This window comes from Orcinus orca, chromosome 5 (genome assembly GCF_937001465.1).
Source record: "Orcinus orca chromosome 5, mOrcOrc1.1, whole genome shotgun sequence".
NCBI lineage: Eukaryota > Metazoa > Chordata > Mammalia > Artiodactyla > Delphinidae > Orcinus > Orcinus orca.
This window is the reverse complement of record NC_064563.1, coordinates 27,219,825-27,238,413: the sequence shown is the minus strand read 5'-3', so window position 1 is coordinate 27,238,413 and position 18,589 is coordinate 27,219,825. Positions and strand designations below refer to the sequence as shown.

The 18,589-nt window shown below is 50.1% G+C and overlaps 1 protein-coding gene, 1 long non-coding RNA gene and 1 pseudogene across 9 annotated transcripts in view; 1 reads left to right on the top strand and 2 right to left on the bottom strand.

The window, feature by feature from the left end:
* Nucleotides 1-1,627: 1,627 nt before the first annotated feature.
* On the bottom strand, nucleotides 1,628-2,120 carry LOC125964407 (60S ribosomal protein L32-like; annotated as a pseudogene).
* Nucleotides 2,121-8,718: 6,598 nt separating this feature from the next.
* Nucleotides 8,719-18,589, bottom strand: part of TFDP2 (transcription factor Dp-2) — a 171,420-nt gene continuing 161,549 nt past the window's right edge. For 7 of the 8 annotated variants that reach the window (XM_033402781.2, XM_004278222.4, XM_033402783.2 and 4 more), the window contains 2 exons: nucleotides 15,369-15,474; nucleotides 14,938-15,159 (listed from right to left, as the gene is read on the bottom strand). In XM_033402781.2, coding sequence (XP_033258672.1) covers nucleotides 14,976-15,159; nucleotides 15,369-15,474 — 290 coding nt within the window. In that variant the 3' untranslated portion in view covers nucleotides 14,938-14,975. Of the gene's footprint in view, nucleotides 9,070-14,937; nucleotides 15,160-15,368; nucleotides 15,475-18,589 lie in introns of those variants that run through there. The other variant, XM_049709833.1, reaches the window with a different exon arrangement.
* Nucleotides 9,066-17,054, top strand: LOC105748432 (uncharacterized). The gene is made up of 3 exons (XR_004475916.2): nucleotides 9,066-12,913; nucleotides 15,746-16,298; nucleotides 16,845-17,054. It is a non-coding gene; the product is annotated as an uncharacterized LOC105748432 (long non-coding RNA).

Below are 18,589 nucleotides of genomic sequence, written 5' to 3'. Positions count from 1 at the left end.
CTGTCCCCTGCCTGCCGGGAATATGCCTCTGTCCACAGCTGTCCTGCCCCAGGGATGTGCGGCTCCACGCCCGCCCGCTGTGCTCGCAGGCCTCTCTGCTGGTCAGTGCTTCTCTGTTCTATTTAGACCTGATCATTCGTGCCGTTTCCTGATGCAGAAGTATCAAGTCTGTGAAGTATGTGTTTTCTCAGCTGTGATTGTCAGTCCCCCGAGCCCAGGAGCCTGCCCTCTGTGGCCCTCTGGTCTCCCCTCCCACCCGGCGCTGCCTGTGACACCCCGTCCTCCAAGGCCCCAGAGGCCCCTGCACTTGTCATCTGTCTGTCGTACTGACTTCTGGCCATACTCACTTTGCCCCAGTTCCTGAGGGATTTTGCTCAGGATTGAACATTCCTGCAACAGCGCTAAGCACTTTCACATTCATATTTCTCCTGAGATGCCTGTGAGGCATGGAGGGCGGAGATGATGCTCCCCTTCTGTGAAGATGGAAACAAGTCCAGCCCAGGGACTTACTTTTAGTGGAGCCGCAGTGGAAATCCAGGTCTTTGCTCCAGACCTGCCATCCCATGAATTCCAGCGTTTCAATGCACTATTGAAAAGCATGGCTGTTTTTGTAAGTGCCCAGACCACCCCCACTGTGTTTAACTTCACAGCAGCACATAAAACAGTGTTGCTGTAGAATGCAAATGCTTTCACTTTTAAGAGGGTCTCCTCCAGCAAGGCTGCTCTGGGTAAATGCGGGTGTCCGTGTCTCTTCCTGCCCTGACCCGTCTCTGCCAGGCCCATCACAGCGCCTTGATGTTCCCCACCTCAGGCCACGCGGTCCAGGCAGGGCTGCCACACCGACCTGTTTCCAAGGGCGAGGGGTTGCCCGGGCCGAGCTCATCTGCATGCTCTTTGCAGCCACACTGGTTGGTGTCGGGGTGGCATGTGGCCCAGGCTGGTCCAAGAAGAGTAAACCCCAAGACACTGGTCAGGAGAAGCGCTGACCTCTGGGCTAGAGGGCTGGAGGGCACTGAGGAATCCAGCAGCTGCTGGGGACCATCTGGCCACCATTTGGGGAGAGGTCGCCTGAGAAAGAAACTCACAGGGTCAAGAGGTGGGCAGGGAGGCAAACACAGGAGACTTGTGGGCACAGCCATGCCACCTTCAGACACCGCCTGCTGGGGACCCCACTTCCAAAAGACACTTCCCTCCCTGGGAGAGGCTGGCACAGGAGAGAGAGGGGCTTTGCTCTCGGCCTTAGTCATTCTTTCCTGGGCCACCGTCCCAACTAACTGCACAGATCTCAACACCAGACTCTCGTTCCCCTCAAAACCCAGAGAACTGACCACCCTCACCCCGCCCCCAACTAACTCTGGGTCAGGTGACAGCCTGTTTGACCTGGATTTCTCTGTATAAAACTTAAGACAATACACTTACCAGAATTGAAAAGACTGCCTTGGAGGGACTAGGGGCAGCTCTAATTTATCCTTAAGAGCACAGCCTGGGCTCGCTTTCAGTCCTCACTCTGCCCCCTGCTCAGAGCTGTGTGACCTCGGACAGTAACCTCTCTGTTTCCTTAGTTTTGTCTGTAAAGTAGGGCGAGTGCTTAGAAGAGTGCCTGGCAATTAGCGCTAGATGCCTTAGCTGCTTTTTATTACTGGTGTGTCTTTTTTTTTTTTGGCCAAGTTTCATGGTTTTATTAACACAAACACAATGTGCACATGAGCTGTCTATTCATTTTCTTCACTGTGCAGCCTGGCGTAGGGATTGGTGACTGGTGGCCAGCTGGGCTGCTCTCTCCAAAACGGCTTTGCAGTTCTCGGAGGAGAGGCTGTGAGCAGTCTCAGCACAGAAAGATTTGTTGCACGTCAGCAGCACTTCAAGCTCCTTGACACTGTGGACCAGGAGCTTCCGGAAGCCACTGGCAGCATGTGCTTTGTTTCCTTGTTGCTTCCGTAACTGATGTTGGGCATCAACCTTTGGCCCTTGAATCTCCTGCGCACCCTGTTGTCAATGCCTCTGGGCTTCCACCAGTTCCGCTTCATTCTGACATATCAGTCTGACTGGTGCCGGATGAACTTCTTGGTTCATCAGGTTTTGACCATCTTGGGCTTCACGAGTGGTCTGAGGGTAGCCATGATCCCGGGTAGGAGATGCTGCCCGCTCTGTAGGCAGCACCGAAGAAGAGAGCTATAACTGTTAAAGAAGATTCATTATTTAGGAACAAAGGATTTCTGTCTTCCCTCAGAGTCTCCCTGGTCCAGGCGCATCCCTGCACTCTGACCACCGTGGGCATCTGGAGCCAGTGCCCACCGTTCAGCTTGGGAGACTTGCTAGGGGTTGGCGGCAGTTCCCTGGGGTAGTAGAAAAGAATCTTGCCCCATCAAAGACTAGTCGCTAATTCAACCTACAAATGACTAGAAGAGTTTTGCCCCAAGAGAGGTGCATCCCTGGCCTGTGATACACCTATGGGTGCAGAGACTAAGAAAACAGCTCTGTGCCTGGCCCAGGAAGCCTTTTAATTTATTTTTTTTAATTTATTTTTTATAAATTTATTTTATTTTTGGCTGCGTTGGGTCTTCGTTGCTGCACACGGGCTTTCCCTAGTTGCGGCGAGCGGGGGCTACTCTTGGTTGCGGTGCGTGGGTGTTGCGGTGCGTGGGCTTCTCATTGCGGTGGCTTCTCTTGCGGCAGGGCACGGGCTCTAGGTGCGCGGGCTTCAGTAGTTGTGGCACATGGACTCAGTAGTTGTGGCACACGGGCTCAGTAATTGTGGCGCACGGGCTTAGTCGCTCCACAGCATGTGGGCTGTTCCCGGTCCGGGGCTCAAACCCTTGTCCCCTGCATTGGCAGGCAGATTCCTAAGCACTGCGCCACGAGGGAAGTCCCAGGAGGCCTTTTAAAATGGACTTCTGAGGAGAGGACTTGTGGGGAGGCTCGTGTCGGCCCCTCCAGCATTTAAGGCTGTTCCCTCCCTGGATACAAAGATTGGGTGAGGTAAGCTCTCTGGCTGGAACTCTCTTTTGCAAGTGATTTGGTCTCTTCATGACCTTAGGACAGTCCCTCACCTTCTCTCCCACTCAAGCTTCTCCTGTGGAGTTGTTACTGATAAATTCACATGGAAAGCAGCTGGAAGTGCTACGGACTTCATGTAGTTCCTAGTCATCTGTTTTTGACTGTGTAACAAGCTCATTCCTTCCCATGCTTGCTGGCTTCTCTGGGCAAGTGTTCTCTTGTTAACAGCTGCCCACACTCAAGTATGGAAAAATCCAGTGGCTGCTGGTTAGAACAAGTGTGTTAATGGCAGCAGTGGAAAGACAGAACTGCTGGTACTGGACTGGCAGCGGGGGGGTGCGGGGCATGAAGCAGCTGTTTCTGTATTGGAAACACAAACCATATTGGCTTGAGACTTATCAGAGTGGAGCCCTCATCTTTCCATGGTCTCTTACTGGCTCATAGAAAATAAACTACTAACGTCCTGGTGGGGAGAGAAGCGTATAGTACGCAGGGGCCTGGGCTGGTTGGAAAAGCACAGTCGGGCCTGTGGGCGAGTCGCTAGAAAGGATTTGTCAGGTAGGACCCAGAGGCGGGTGACAGTGAGGCCTGCTACCCCCGACCTTCTCCCCAAGAGGCAGAGTTTTTCTCCTTGCATCAGCTTATTTGCTCCTATCACCCAGTTACTTCCGAAGCCAGGCAAATGTCTCTTTTCACCGTCTTGTCCTCTCTTGACTCAATCCAGCAGAACATAGGATGGTTAAGAGGTCAGTCTTTCCAGGTTAGCCAGGCTTTGGCCAGATCATTCATGCTGAAGGTGAGAGTGCTATCTGGTCATTTGGGCGAACCAAAGGGTCAGCATAAAGAGTGTGTAGTTCACCTGTTCATGCATTCGTTCATTCATTCACTCGTTCAATAAAGACTAAGAACCTATCATTACATACCAGTTACTGTGCCAGGCCCTGAATTTACAAAGATGAAAGAAAGTCCATGTATAAGAAACAAGTTCCTATTGTAGGTTATTTTCAGAGAACTTCTAATTTCTGAGAGACAAAGATTTTCCCTGGGTTCCCTCCCACTGACAGTGAAGCCTGAGAATTCCCGAGTGAGGTGGGTGCCGGTTTGTGATGCTGGAGGCTGTGAGCTGCAGGGGCTTCCCTCCCTCCTCTTGCACGGAGGTCCCTCAAACGGCCCCAGCCAGCCCACCCCGATGTGCGCACACGCTGTGATCAGAGGGAGGAAGACAGGTCAAGGTGTGCAAACGAGTGAATGAATGAATGAACAGGTGAACTACACACTCTTTATGTTGACCCTTTGGTTAGCCTGAATAACCAAGTAGCACTCTCACCTTCAGCATGAATGATCTGGCCAGAGCCTGGCTACACTCCCTACTTTCCTGACTGTCTCTCTTCACTTAAAAATTTGCCAAGAATGTTAAAGAAAAAAAAAAAAAAAAATTTGCCAAGAAAGTCAACAGACTGTCAACTGCAGAGTGTGTTCTAATACTGCTTATTGAACATGACAAAGTCCTACAGAAAAATTAGAATTTTGTTATCAGACGATGACTAGGAATTACGGAATTTGTGTACACGCACGCAAATGTAAATAAACGTCAACTGGGCTTCCCTGGTGGCGCAGTGGTTGAGAGTCCGCCTGCAGATGCAGGGGACACGGGTTCGTGCCCCGGTCCGGGAAGATCCCACATGCCGCGGAGCGGCTGGGCCCGTGAGCCATGGCCGCTGAGCCTGCACGTCCGGAGCCTGTGCTCCACAACGGGAGAGGCCGCAGCAGTGAAAGGCCCGCATACCGCAAAAAAAAAAAAAAGTCAACTAAAATTTCTCAAATGCCAGCTCATCCAAGCTCATCAGATGAGTAGACTGTGTGACCGACTTGTCTCCTCAATCCATTACCGTATACCCAGCAGGACTTAAACTCCATCAGGGACTCCCAGTGCAGCAGCTGGTATTTGTTGAGTCTTACAAACAAAAACTTAAGCAAAGCACATGGCCACCTCACAGGAGATTGTGCTGCTTTCCAGCCGCTACTGGCTGACGGGCGAGGCCCTCCAGCGCCTGCCTGGCCCCCATGGCTCATGCTACGTGGGCGTCGCAGTTTTTCATTTCTGTGTTTGTTCTGCCCGTGGTGTTTCTCCTGGACTTTTTTCCCCATCTGCTCAGTGTCTGTCCTTTATCATGATGACTGGGAGTGGCCCCAGCAAGCACCTACCTCCCCGGCCTAACTCCAGCCAACCCTGCAACTTGCTCATGCTTTTGCCCTCCAGGCTCTGAGAAGACTTTCAAAAGGGATTCAGGGTGGGGAAGCTACAGTGTGTGTGTGGGGGGGGGGGGCGGGGACGATGACTCTGTCCCCTCAGCAAGCAGATTTCTTTGGCCAGGCCTGTCCTTAACCTGCCCAGTCACGTACAGGCCAGGTTCCTGGCACAGAGGCCCAACAGGGAGGAAACAGCTGCCCTGATACCGACCCTCATTCCAGAGGTTTTAGAAATGTCTTTTGAGGAATTTGGCTCTGGAAGCCCTGGAGAAGGTGTTGCCCGTTAACAAACACTGTCTTTGAAGACAGACGCCTCCTCCAAAGGTCTGCATCCAGGAGTGCAGGTGAGGAAGCCAGAGCCTGTGGCTTTTGAAGCTGCCTGTCTTCTCTGCGGTGCTGCCAGGGTCGGAGCCAACACCTAGGAAGAAGCAGGCAGCCCCACGGCCTGCCCCGGCCCGCCTGCCTGTCTGACGAGGCCCGTGGGACACTAACCGCCCCCAGTAGGAACTGCAGTTTGATGGTCTCTGTCTCCTTACATGCCTTTAGTCTGACTTTCAGGAGTGTCCACTGGGCTCACGTTTTGGTTTGTGGTTTTTTTTTTTGCCATGCTGCATGGCATACGGGATCTTAGTTCCCCAACCAGGTATCGAAGCCGTGCCCCTGCGGGGGAAGCGCGGAATCTTAACTACTGGACCGCCAGGGAAGTCCCTGGTTTTTGTTCTTAAAAAATAATTTCCACAAGTATTTTTAAAGTTAAAAATCTATCATTCTTATAACTGTTAATAGTGATTTATAAACTGAATTTTGATAAACCTTGAGGAAACTGTTCATCTTTTAGATGATCGCAGGACGGGCAGGAGTGGAAGAGCCCAGCACTGCTCCAATGGCCCATCGCACGAAGCAGGCCGCACCTAGATGTTCTACAGACACCTTCTGTGAGAGCACTTCTTGTTGTATTCAGATTAAAGATGCAATACAAGGGACTTCCTTGGTGGTCCAATGGTTAAGAATACGCACTTCCAATGCAGGGGGCGTGGGTTCGATCCCTGGTCAGGGAACTAAGATTCCACGTGCTGTGGGGCAACTAAGCCCATGCACTGCAACTACTGAGCACGCAAGACACAATTAGAGAGCCTGCATGCCGCAACTACAGAGCCCATGCGCTCTGTAGTCTGCACGCCACGACTAGAGAGCCCACGCACTGCAACTACCGAGCCTGCATGCCAGAACTAGAGAGAAGTCCACGTGCCTCAACGAAGATCCCATGTGTCACAACTAAGACCCAATGCAGCCAAAAATAAATATTTTTTTTAAAGATGCAATACAAGACTTTGTTCACTGGAGGTTCAAAAACAAATCTATTTATTAGGAGAATCTGAAAATAATTCCTGTGGAGATGGTACCTTTTTAAGGACCATTATTTTGGGGCTTCAGTGCATACTTTTTTGGGGATTTCTAATCAAATTCTGGCTTTTGGGGGCCATGGCCAAGTGCTAGGGCATGAAAACAAATCTGACCTCAGTATGACAGGCATCATAGTACTCGAGGCCCTGGAGTAAGGCAGGAGACAAGCCAGCGAGAAGGAAGTGGTTGGCGATGGGAGCTGTGCCCCAGTGGCAGAAATGGCAAAGTGATTTGCATGAAAGTGAAAGAGGGGTCATGACAAATTGTACTTTGCATTCAGTGGGACTGGTTTCACCCACCCTGATACAGGCCTGCCTTTACTACAGAGCATTTTATACGCTTAGATTTCCTGAAAGCAAGTTTCAGCAAGAAGCTGGAAAGGCCTCTCGGGAAGAAGGCTGAGCTGGCAGTAAGCAGGAAGCTCCCGGGCATTTGGGAGTGGTTCACGGTATGAACACGCGGAGCCCTCTTCCCAGGCAAGAAACGGGGGAAGTATCGAGGTGTTCTCAGGCGCAAGCAGCAGTTAGAGGAGCCAGCGCTCAAATAAATAAGACACAGAAATGGAAGGAGGATGGAACTACTGTAGCAGTTCGTCTGTCCGATGGAATGGGGAAAAACTAGCTCTGGGAGTAGGAACCGAAAAAGGCAACAGTCGATTGTCAGATGAGTTCTGGCTTCTGGGGAGGACCCTTGGCTGAGGCCATCCTCTCGCTGATGCCGTGTCGCCTCAGCAGAGCCCAGCTCAAGGAACTGGGTATTGACGTAAACAACTGCTGGGGCTCTGTGGACATCTCCCCGGCCAATCCCGTGGCCACTGGTTGTGTTGACAGCTACCAACGACACTCCCAGCAGTCTCGCACGACATCCCCCATGCGGCCACAAGAGCAAAGCACGTCCTCATGGTCAAATAAGTGATCCAGTGTTACTCGCATGGGTCCTTGGACACGTTCGCCAAATAGCCCTAGGGAGGAGCTGCTACCAGCTTGGGCTCACCACTCCAGGAAGTCCCTGGGAAAGGGGGCGGGCACTGGCTCCCCACTTCAATGATGAACAGTCCACACCACCATCACTGACTTGGTCTGCTCAACTCAAGTGAGAGTCTTTAAGGGAGGATGCCTTTCTTCCTGGACATTAACATTCTTTTTTTTTTTCGCCATGCAGCATGGCTTGCAGGATCTCAGTTCCCTGACCAGCGATCGAACCTGTGCCCCCTGCAGTGGAAGTGCAGAGTCCTAACCACTGGACCCCCAGGGAAGTCCCACTGGACATTAACATTCAAGTGAGTGCTTCCTTCACCATTTCCTAGTGTCTCTTTAGGACGTGGCCTCATCCTGCCATCCCCCAATTGCGCCAAACTCTTCCGACTGTCCACGTGCCCACCACACACCCAGCTCAGACTGCATATAAGACAGCGTTATCAAGGGCTCCCACCCCTCCCAAGGCAGGCAGAGATTGCTTGAGCAGGAGGTTCTGGGGGCCACGGTGGCTCCTGGGGCCTCACTCTGTACTCATCACTGTAGCTCGTCTCTCTGATGCCGGTTTGGTTAAAGGGAAGATGAGCATTCTCCCTAAAAACCTGTATTACAGTCGGTTGTTTCTGAGACTGTAAAGACATTATTCTTTAGGCGATTATCTTCTAAAGTGATCTTATAAAGATGTAAAGTCACAGGTCTCCAATGCAGAAAACCTTTTAAATGTCTGACATTTCCATCCTAGGTGGGAAGGTGGTGGATGTGCATTGAAGTGCTCTGGGGACGTGACCTGTAAGTAGTGAGGGGGGCAGGGTGGGCTAGAGGGTAGCTGAGCCGTGACACAGTCGTCAGAGGAACCAGCCAATTCCCCGAGGCACTCTGACGTGGAGACGGCCCTTCAGATACCCCAACTGGGGCAAGGCGGCTGGGCCTCTTGTACCCCTCACTGGCTGCGTGTGGTATATTACCTTGGGTGAGGCAGCTCCCTTTTAAGGGCAATTCCTGGGGAGAGGGACTCAGATGGGGCTGGGGTCTGGGCACTGCACAGTATTCACTAACCACCACCGCCATCAGCCTGCTAATAATGAGACCACAGTTATTTTAAATTATTTATTTTTTCTATAGTACATCTCATTCAAATCATGGAACAGTCTGATACATTTTTTTCCTCAAGCACAACTTAAACTCATTTCAAATGCTTATTCTTTCTTTCCTTCTTTTAATCTTTCAGGATGGACACACTGTAATGGACAAAAAAACCCACTCAAGAGTTTATTAAAAATACAGCTTCCCAGGCTCCCCCCTCCCCCCCGCCACCAGAGCTTTTGAGTGAGCGTCTGGGGTGGGTCCTAGGGAGGCAAAATTTTAAAACTTCCCCCATCAATTCTGCTGTGGGTGGTCCTTGAACCATCCTTTACAGGAACACAGATTAGCACTTGTCCATTACCTACTGGAAGCAATTTCAGAAAACCCAGGAATAATTAAGTATACAGAAATAGCTCTTCTATAAAATTTCCATATAAAAATAATGGTATTTATTTACAAAGTTTGAGAATGCTACAAAATAATAATCAGGTTAGATACTTCAATCTAATAAAGTCTACATTAGGCAGGTCAGATGTGGTGTTTGCATTTTCCCCTTATTTCTCGTTTAAACTGCTTAAAGCATGTGGCACCATGATGTTTCCTTCATGCAGAAAAAAGCAGAACTGTATTTTCTGGAAATAAAACCTATCAGCACATGATCAGAGTACGACATCTACAAATGAACAGGTGAACCAGCTGGGGATTTGGGCTCATGGCCTTTCTTTTTTGTCTAACAGGGTGGTGATGGCAAGCAGCCGCCTCGAGACCTCACAGTACTGAACTGTGGGCCTCCGAGCTCCGGCGCGGCCGGTGGGTCTGCCTTTCGGGACACCAAACGGTTGAAGCCGCCACGGTTCTACTGGGAAAAACAGAACTGCAACACGCTCAGAGAAGTCTCTTAGCAGAAGAGAATCTCGGTCCCCAGAGACTTTGGGTTTGCGAGAAATCTTTGACCCCAGTCGTGAACACACAGAACCATCAGGCCATTTGCCATTAGTGCCCGACATGATGAAGACACCGCATGGGAAGTGACAACATGGTGAGTTTGCAGCGACAAAGCGACGGGTTTTAAAACCCAAACGTGATCCGGGGACGTCTCCTGGTTGAGACAGGCACGGACAGAAAAAAGCTAACATTGCTACACAAGGGCCAGTTGACCTCCAACGTGCGTGAAGGGCTCTGCCCAGGGAGGAACGGGTTTCTTCTAAGCCTGGGTCTTCCGGGCCGGGACAGGCCTGAGGCTGACACCACAGCCTCTCGCCGGGACCCACGGGGGGAGTCCACTCCTGCTGCTCAGCTGTTCAGCACTTGGTGTGACAGAGCGCTGATGCTAACCCAGAAGCCCTCTGGGAGGACCCGGGTAAGGGCTGGGTTTGTAGGAGGCAGTGGGGCCCCGGGAGGAGGGAGATTCGGGATGCAGGGCAGGCTCTGCCAGACAGGCTGAGGGGCATCGGGCCGGTCACGCCCCCGGCCGGTTTCACATGCCTGAGTGAGTGGGGAGGGTCTGCCCCTATTCTGAGGCCCTTGGTGGAGAAGGGGCGAGTCCTGCCCCCACGTGTCCACTACGCTGGCTTCTAAGGCAGCTACAGGCAGAGGACCAGAGTCCGATCTGCTGGAGTAGCAAGGGGTCACGACAGCATGGAATTCACAGGCCTTCGTGTAAAGCGAAGGCCCTGTAAGAATACAGGATTTTATCTGAAAGTACAGCTGCACAGAAGTAAGCGAATATACTTTCTTCTGTCACAAGAGCGTGGTCAGTGAACACCTGCAGCCACTGAAACTTCTGTACTTGTCAGGGACTCCCAGGTCAGAACTGGAGGGGCAGAGTTTATGCCCTCACCTTTTCTTCCTTAGCACAGTGTGAGTGTAGAAGTAGGTGGGAAAACGGGGTCCCGAAGGTTATCTACGCACAGCGTTCCAGAGAGATCTTGGCTAATTCCTGAGAAATGTAACTTACGTGGGCATTAGCTTGAACTTTTTAGAAAACGGTAAAGTCAACGTCAGACACTATTTTCCTTTTGGGTAATAGTCTTCGGCTTGAATGGAAGTTAAGCAAATGAACTGAACGTTGTATGACTGTGAATCAGAGGGCAGGGAGGCACGTTTCTGAGGGCCGCTCAAGCGGCGTCCTGCAGGGGCCCTGGCACACCCCGTGGGTCTGGATAAATGTGGGAGTGATCGTCAGTGCTGGGGGACCACTGCTTCGGGTGCCTGAAAATGGGGAACCTATTTGGGAAAATGATCCTCAGGTAGTCTTCAGCTCTGCTAAAACTAGTCCATATGCAGGATAAAAGATTCTCTTTTATACATCTAATATAAAAAGTAGACCTTTATGTATCTAACAACTTGTAAAACTAGAAGAAAACACCTAGAAAAGTTCTCCATTTCTACTCACTTTCCTATTGTGTAGGTTCAACTGGAAGGTAACAGAGCCAACAAGGAGACCTCCATGGGTTAGAATGTTCTCTTAGTTTATGGCTACTGCTGGTAGCTAAGTTTGGTTTTCTTTTATTAATCTTAGAAATTCCCTGACAGACTCCAAAATGTACACCGAAAGCTGGAAGAGTGGGGCCTTTGGAATTTAGCAGAGATTTCCCAGTGCACGTTATGGGGTAGGGTGGCCTGGTAGGGAGGTCTTTCAATTGTCTGATTCAGAACAGAAGTCACTTTCTCAGGGGGCCTTCCCCGGATACCGCCAGCCAAAGTAGCCTTTCCCCCACTGCCCCATGACCCTGTCATTGTTTCCATAGCACGAATCAACCTGAACATCTTCTGTCCTGTATTCACTCAAACACTTACTGAAGGATTAAATCTTCCCATTCACCGTCCAGCCCCCACCCTGCAGGGACCACTGTGGCAGTGCAGCCTTAAAGGCCACCTCACAGATGCGCCCGAGGTGAGGGGCCTGGTGAGGTATCAGAGGCCACTTGAAGTGACTCACGCATGAAGCTAACCAGGCTTCTCCCCCTGTGTGTGGTTCTTGTAGGAAGAGCTGAGGCAGTTTCCTTCCTTTGCTAACCCTGCCCCACCCATGCCCACTATGCTCTGACGGTCCCAGGGCCCAGGTTACACCCAAACTTTGCTGTCTCTACAACCTGAGCAGCCCAGAAAGGGCTGTGTTTTACCAAACAGCCGAGTTTCTGATGTCTGCATGGCTAAAGTGAGCCACTCCTTTGTGGAATTCTCTCTGCTTGAATTACCTGCAGGGGCTCATGTGTGCCTGGGGGCTGCCCCGGCATCATTTTTCAGGTAGGGCAGAGTATGGGGACAACTGTAAATTCTGCTAACGAAGAGAGTTATCCTCTTTATCCTGGTAAAGTGGCAGCCAACTGCAGACAGTTTTCTCCCCACCATTTCTAGAAGACAGGGGTCATTTGTAAAGTTTTGCAGGGGGGCGGGCAGCGCTGAGAGGTGAGGAATCACCGTCTCAGCACCTCCTTTCCTGGCCCCTCCCCGAGGTCCTCCGTGATCATAAGGCACAGTTTATGCCAACACTTCCTGAAGCTGCTCCCATCACCTTGTCATCACAGGAGAAAATGAAGCGGGTCAGACAGACGCGCAGCGGGGAAGGGCAGGAAGTGTGGGCGGCTGCCTGGGCGCCGTGGGCACTGCCTGGACCCTCCCACATCAGGGCCAAAGACGCCAGGCTTGGTGCCACCTGCGCGGGTGCTAAACGGATCACGACTTCACTGACTGGGCGACACCGTGCACCGGAAAGGTTACCGAATACACTGGCGCTTGAGGGAAAAGGGGACTCTTGAACTTCCCCCAAGCAGAGTGTAACCAGCACCCTCTGGGAGGGGTGTCCGCGTGTGTGTGTACATGTGCGTGTGCAAATAACCCCAAGTGCTACTCCTATAGAGAAGCCTGGATGTTGTAACCACAATTTCCTTTTTTTTTTTTTCTGTTTGATTTCTATATGAAATTGTGACTGAGTAATGAACTTCAGAACCACATAAATCTGTTTAGGGGAGAAGCAGAAGAATGACAGAATTTCTCTTTCTAAACATCTGAGTCTAGCTTTCTGCTCAGGTAAAGCCTTACACCCGTGACAACACATCCTGTGACCACAGTGTGACTCTGCTGGGCGTCCTCAGCAGTAACCCAAGGGTGTCACTGAGGAACGGAGGCCACTTCCTGCCAAACAAACACCACACGCTGCTCGCTGGCTGTGGAGGCCACTGATGGGGCACCAGTAACGAATGGTAAGAGGAGTCTTTGGTTGCTTTTTCTTTTAAACCCATATTTTATCAGCAGCAGAGAGAGAACAGATGAGGGAGGGGATCGGTGCCCCACGAACTCTGGCAAGGAGCCTGCTACCTGGTAGAGGAGTGCTCACGATTGGTGTACCTGTCATGAACGCTGATGTGTGGCCCTGGGACCTGCGGCATGGTATTCTGAAGTCTGAAAAGCCCACTGTGGCCCTGGGCCTCTCCAGGTCCCTGCTGGGCCCCTTTCAAGTCCAGGGGCAAGAAAAGTTGGGCTCGGGAGAGGGAGAGGCAGCCTGAAGGAGACCCGGTTTTTCCCTGATGGTGCAGCTGACACCTTCCAGGCAGAACGTGCCCTGGAGGCCCTCGGGCCCTCCCTCCCGCGCCCACCCCGGCCTCAGGGTGGCCCGGAACTCAGGCTGCTACGGGGCCCTCCTGCACCTGCCTCCACCTCTCCGGCCCCTCCGCACTCTGAGTCTGCGCTATGGCTTATTCCTGATGGAATGCGTTTTGTCTCAAAGGAACTTAGAGTTGTACATCCTTGTGTACTGGTTGTTTGGGTCAGCCAGGCCCTTCCCCGCCGGCTCACTGTGGGCACCGGCTCCTGCGCTCCCCTGCGGGGCTTAGGGAAGAGCCGGTTTGGGCTGAGCTCAGCGCTGAGCCCACAGACGCTGGATGCATAATCTCGGGGCAAATCCAAATGATTCAAGTCAGAGATTTAGAGTTAATCTTCCATTATCGTTTGCTCCTTTCCAAGACCTTAACTAATGTGCGCTTAGGTCGGGGTTTGGCTGTGGTGGCAGTGTCTCCACACTCATATTCAGAGGGGCGGGAAGTGAACCCAGCAGTGCGCGGCTCCTAGCGGCATCTTTGGCTCTGACCTGACCGTCTATGTCCTGATCTACCGCACACCCAGTCACCTGGAGTGCTCAACGTTTTTTGGTGTTTCTGTGAAACACTGAATATCGGGTGAGTTTGAAATGCGTTTGACCCAGGAATCAACCCAATATGGTCATTTTGATGAATGAGAATGTACCAAAGGTGACATGGACAGGAAAACATTGCTGTTCGTATTCTGGAAATACTTTTCAGACAAAAGTAATGACAGTTCATTTTCACAAATTGCACACGGGGTGAAATCATACAATTACGGCAGGGAACTTGTAAGCAAGCAACTCGGTCATAGGGACTTGTTCCTTTGTTTTGTTCTAGGTGAAAAAGCGGTATGAAATGCATAGCTCTGATTAAAACGATAGAGACAATTTTCTTCTCTTGTAAAACTCCAGATTTAGGTTGCTGGCGAAAGGCAGTGCTGGCAAAGTATTTAATGCACGTGGAAATGCTATTCTATTTTGGCTTCCAGAAGTAGCCCTAGAAAATTCTATGCACCAATGCATTGGCTAATAGTGATCATTTCAGTTTGACTATAAATTATTCTAAATGTCACTTAAGTACTCAAGAATTAGCGTTCGCTCCTTTCTAGAAGCCGTCTAAGGCAGCTGATGCGTAAAGCACCTCGACTAGACTTTCAACTAGTTCAGCGGTTCAATCTGTGCTCCTTGGGCCACGAGGGTCTCCATCCCTCGCTGTACAGCTCCTCCCACCGGGAACCTCTCGCGTTCAGCTCCGCCTCGTGAAAGGCAGCCCAGAGCAGGGAGCGGGGCGTGGGGCACACGGCCGTCGGGGACTGTTCATGGAGCCTCCTCGGCAATAAGGAGGGCTGCGTGGGTTTGGGGGCCACGGCGCCCCGCCTCACGGAAGATAAATGCGCTGCGTTCGTGCTGCCAAGTCAGGGACTATCCCCTCTGTCACCTCCGAGTACGTGCTTTGTTTGCCATGTGATCTACTGCTCTGTCGTTCAGGGTTTTCATTCACACTACGTTAACTTTCACCTCAATCCTCTCAGCCTTCAGGTAATTTGCTTATTGTGTTTCCCTAGTTTTCACTGAACACACAGTGCAAACAAAGGCAAAGACCGAAGCAATCGTTTCAAACACAAGAGCTCACACTAAAAACACACATGAGCATCAAAGAGCAGAACGTGGGTCTGCGCCTGTCTTTATTCTGGGGAGGAGGAGTCCTCCTCGTCCTCGTCCTCGTCCTCGTCGTTGAGGGAACAGGGGGTCTCGCCTCGGGACTCAGAGCAGTGGGAGGCCGCACTGCCGGACCGGTGAGTGTCTGCGGCCAGGAGCCGCCCCGTTGCTAAGGCCACTTCAGCATCCAAGCACAACCCTTGGTTTGCACTAGCAAACAATTGAAAACACTCATTAACGTGGTGGATGTCTCAAGCTTTGGAGAACACAGGGAAAAGAACCCGGGGAAGGGGGGAGCCGCAGGCCAGCCCTGCCGGAGCTGCCTGGGACCCGGCCGGCTGGCGCAGCACACTGGCTCTCCCCTCCAGGGAGGGTCAGGGCTTCGCGGCTCGCCCTTCTCACCCTGAAAAAATACGTACCTTGATTGGGACAAGGTGGCACCAGCGGTCAGGTCTAAGTTTGAAACTGACTGGGTAGAGTTCAAAAGCAGTCCCTGATTTAACCACGACGGTCCTGTGGAGATATCTACAGGGAAAAACAAAAACAGATGGCAGCTCTGTAAGTTCCGTGGCTGCTTTTGTTATGGCGTGAAGAAAACACAGACAAGTAAGGCCATCGGCCTGTTCTGAATTACAGCCAGACGAGTCTCCTGCCCTGGGAAGAACCCAGGTTTCTTCAGCTTGGAAAACAGAACTTAAGAGCGGTGGGTGGGTGGGGGGAATACAGGAAGGCAGACTACAGCAGGAAAGAATTCAAATTAAACCAATCACAGACTCTTCATTCTTTTTTCTTGCAGAAGACCTCGAGAGGGCAGCTCACTCAGTACAGTGAGAGCTGTACTAGTCCTGAACACCCGCCGAACTCAGCACAAAAGCCTCTGGCCGGGGTGTTAACAAGCTGAGCACGAGTGGGTGCAGACAAAGTCAAGTCGCAATGTCTTAGGCCAGAAGGACAGGCACATTTTTGCCCAAGGCCCCCAGCACGCCGTCCTTTCGTGCCCCCTGGTGAACTCAGTGCTATTAGGCACCAGAGGCCTAGTCTTCTTCCTGGTACCCTCTGCTTTACAACTTGAACTAGACCTTATTTTAAAAGGCCACGCACAGTCGCGTTTTTCATGAGGGCGAGACAGGCGTTGCTGTTTTAGTCTGTATGAAACATTTTGGCTACGTCCTTGCAATCTCATTTTCTATGCATTTACCATAGTTTTCCTATCACGACCGTGACCAATTCTTATTGTACTTCGACTTGTTTAACGCTTGTCTCCTTATCTAGAATGTTAGCTCAGAGAAGGCAGTGACTGGAACATCTGAGATCTGTTACCGCACGAAGGAGTACCATCTCTTTCAACGGTGAGTTTACAACACAGGTGGTAGGTACAGCAGAAATGCATTCCTAAAAAAGAAACTTATTTGACTTACGTTGTGAGATAAGACCAAGTGTATGCTGAGAAAGTGTAATTTGCCAAATAAGCTTTTATTATACTTAATCAAAATAGTTTTATAATCACTGTGCAAAAAGGAAAAGAAACTGTGTACTGGGATTGCAAACTCCACTATCCTGGCACTACCTGACCAAGTGAGAGGCTTCCCACGTAGGAAAAAAGTAAACTAAATGACTACATTCATCTTAAAATGGCCTTGTGGATCTTTTCTTCCCAGGCGAACTAAGGCAGCTGTGGGGAAAAAAACAACAACAAAAACCCTTCAATTCTAAGAAGAAGAGTAGACTTTAAACACATACAATAAGAACAAGTCCGTACATAATGAAATTAAAGCCAGAATCCTGTGCTAAGTGTTATCAATTAGTATATATGGAAACCTTCTGCCAGAACACAGCTCTTGACACATTTTCTTTTCACAGTGGCTCTGAGAAGCCAACATTTCTTTCTTTCCTAGGACCCACACAACGGTTCTCACAACCCTCAAGAGCCACCCTGTCCCTCCACATACTGAAGGCACACACGCTTCTGCTTCTGAACTAACCTGAAAGTCTGTATCCCGGTCTGCAAACAAGGTCACGAAGAGATCAAAGCCACAGAGCCCGCCTAATCGCCCTGAGTCTTTTCACTGAGAATGAGCTAAAATAAAGTCCTGGTGATTTATGGAGTAAGAGCTTTATGCAGACCCTGCTGGACGGCTAGGATGCCTGAGCTGCTAATAAAACAGGAGGTCCTTCTCTGGGGGGAGCGAGGGGAGCATGGAGCGGGTCGGGGTGAGGACGGGGAACTGGGTCGCTGAGGGGCGAGAAGAGGGGGTCCCATTTGCAGGAGGCGGGTGGTGCGAATTTAAAAACTAAATCCAACAGAAACCAAATCTCAATCAACAGACTCTTGTGTTGTGACTAAAGGGCCAAAACCATAAAACAAAATAAAAACAACCTCTTTGCTTATATTTGACTTAATATACTTTAGAATTTCTCATGTTTTAAAGGCATTTTAATATTAGTTCTAGGTAGTAATGCTTATAAATGAAGGAAACTGGCAAAAGCAAAGGCAAAAGAATGCTTTTGTCTATACATCCAAATTCTATGTGCAGAATATACCACAGTCTTAGGAACTAGGACAGTCATAAAGAAGATTTCTGAATTAGTGAAAATCTGAATTTTAGAACATGCAAAACATAGTGTTTCCATTTTCAAGTACACTCACTATACTCTTAAAACATCCCAATTTAAGAATGGGCAAAGGATCTGAATAGACATTTCTACAAGGAAGATACACAAATCGCCAGTAAACACATGAAAAGATGCTCACTGTCATCCGTCAAGAGGAAAATGCAAACTGAAACCACCGTGAAACACCACTTCACATCCACCAGGATGGTTGCGATAAAAAAGATGAACAAGCGTGGAGAAGGATATGGAGAAATCAGAACCCTGGTACATTGCTGGTAGGATTGTAAAACAGTACAACTGCTTTGGAAAATAGTTTGGCAGTTCCTCAGAATGTTAAATACAGTTTATCATATGACCCAGCAATTCCACTGCTTGGCATACATCCAACAGAACCAAAAGCTTATGTTCGTAAAAAAACATGTACAAGAATGTTTATAGCAACATCATTCATAATAGCTAAAAACTGAAAACAATCCCAATGTCCTCCAACTAACAAATGGATTAAAAAAATGTGGTATATCCACAAAACGGCAATAAAAAGGGATGAAGCAGGATGGATGAATCTTGAAAACATTACATTAAGTAAAAGAAGTCAGTCACCAAGGCTACATATTATATGATTCCATTTATATGAGAGGTCCAGAATGGACAAATTCACAGTGATAGGAAGTAGATCAGCGGTTGCCAAGAGCCGGGAAGAAAGGAGGAATAAAGGGTGACTGCTAGTGTATGTGGGGTTTCTTTTTGGGGTGATAAGACGTTTTAGAATGAGATAATGGTTGGTGATGACTGCATAATAACCCTGTAAATATACTTAAAACCACTGAATTGTACACTTTAAAATGTATTTTGGGCTTCCCTCGTAGCACAGTGGTTAAGAATCCACCTGCCAATGCAGGGGACACGGGTTCAAGCCCTGGTCTGGGAAGAACCCGCATGCCGTGGAGCAACTAAGCCTGCACACCACAACTATTGAGCCTGTGAGCCACGACTACTGAGCCCGCGCGCCTGGAGCCCATGCTCCACA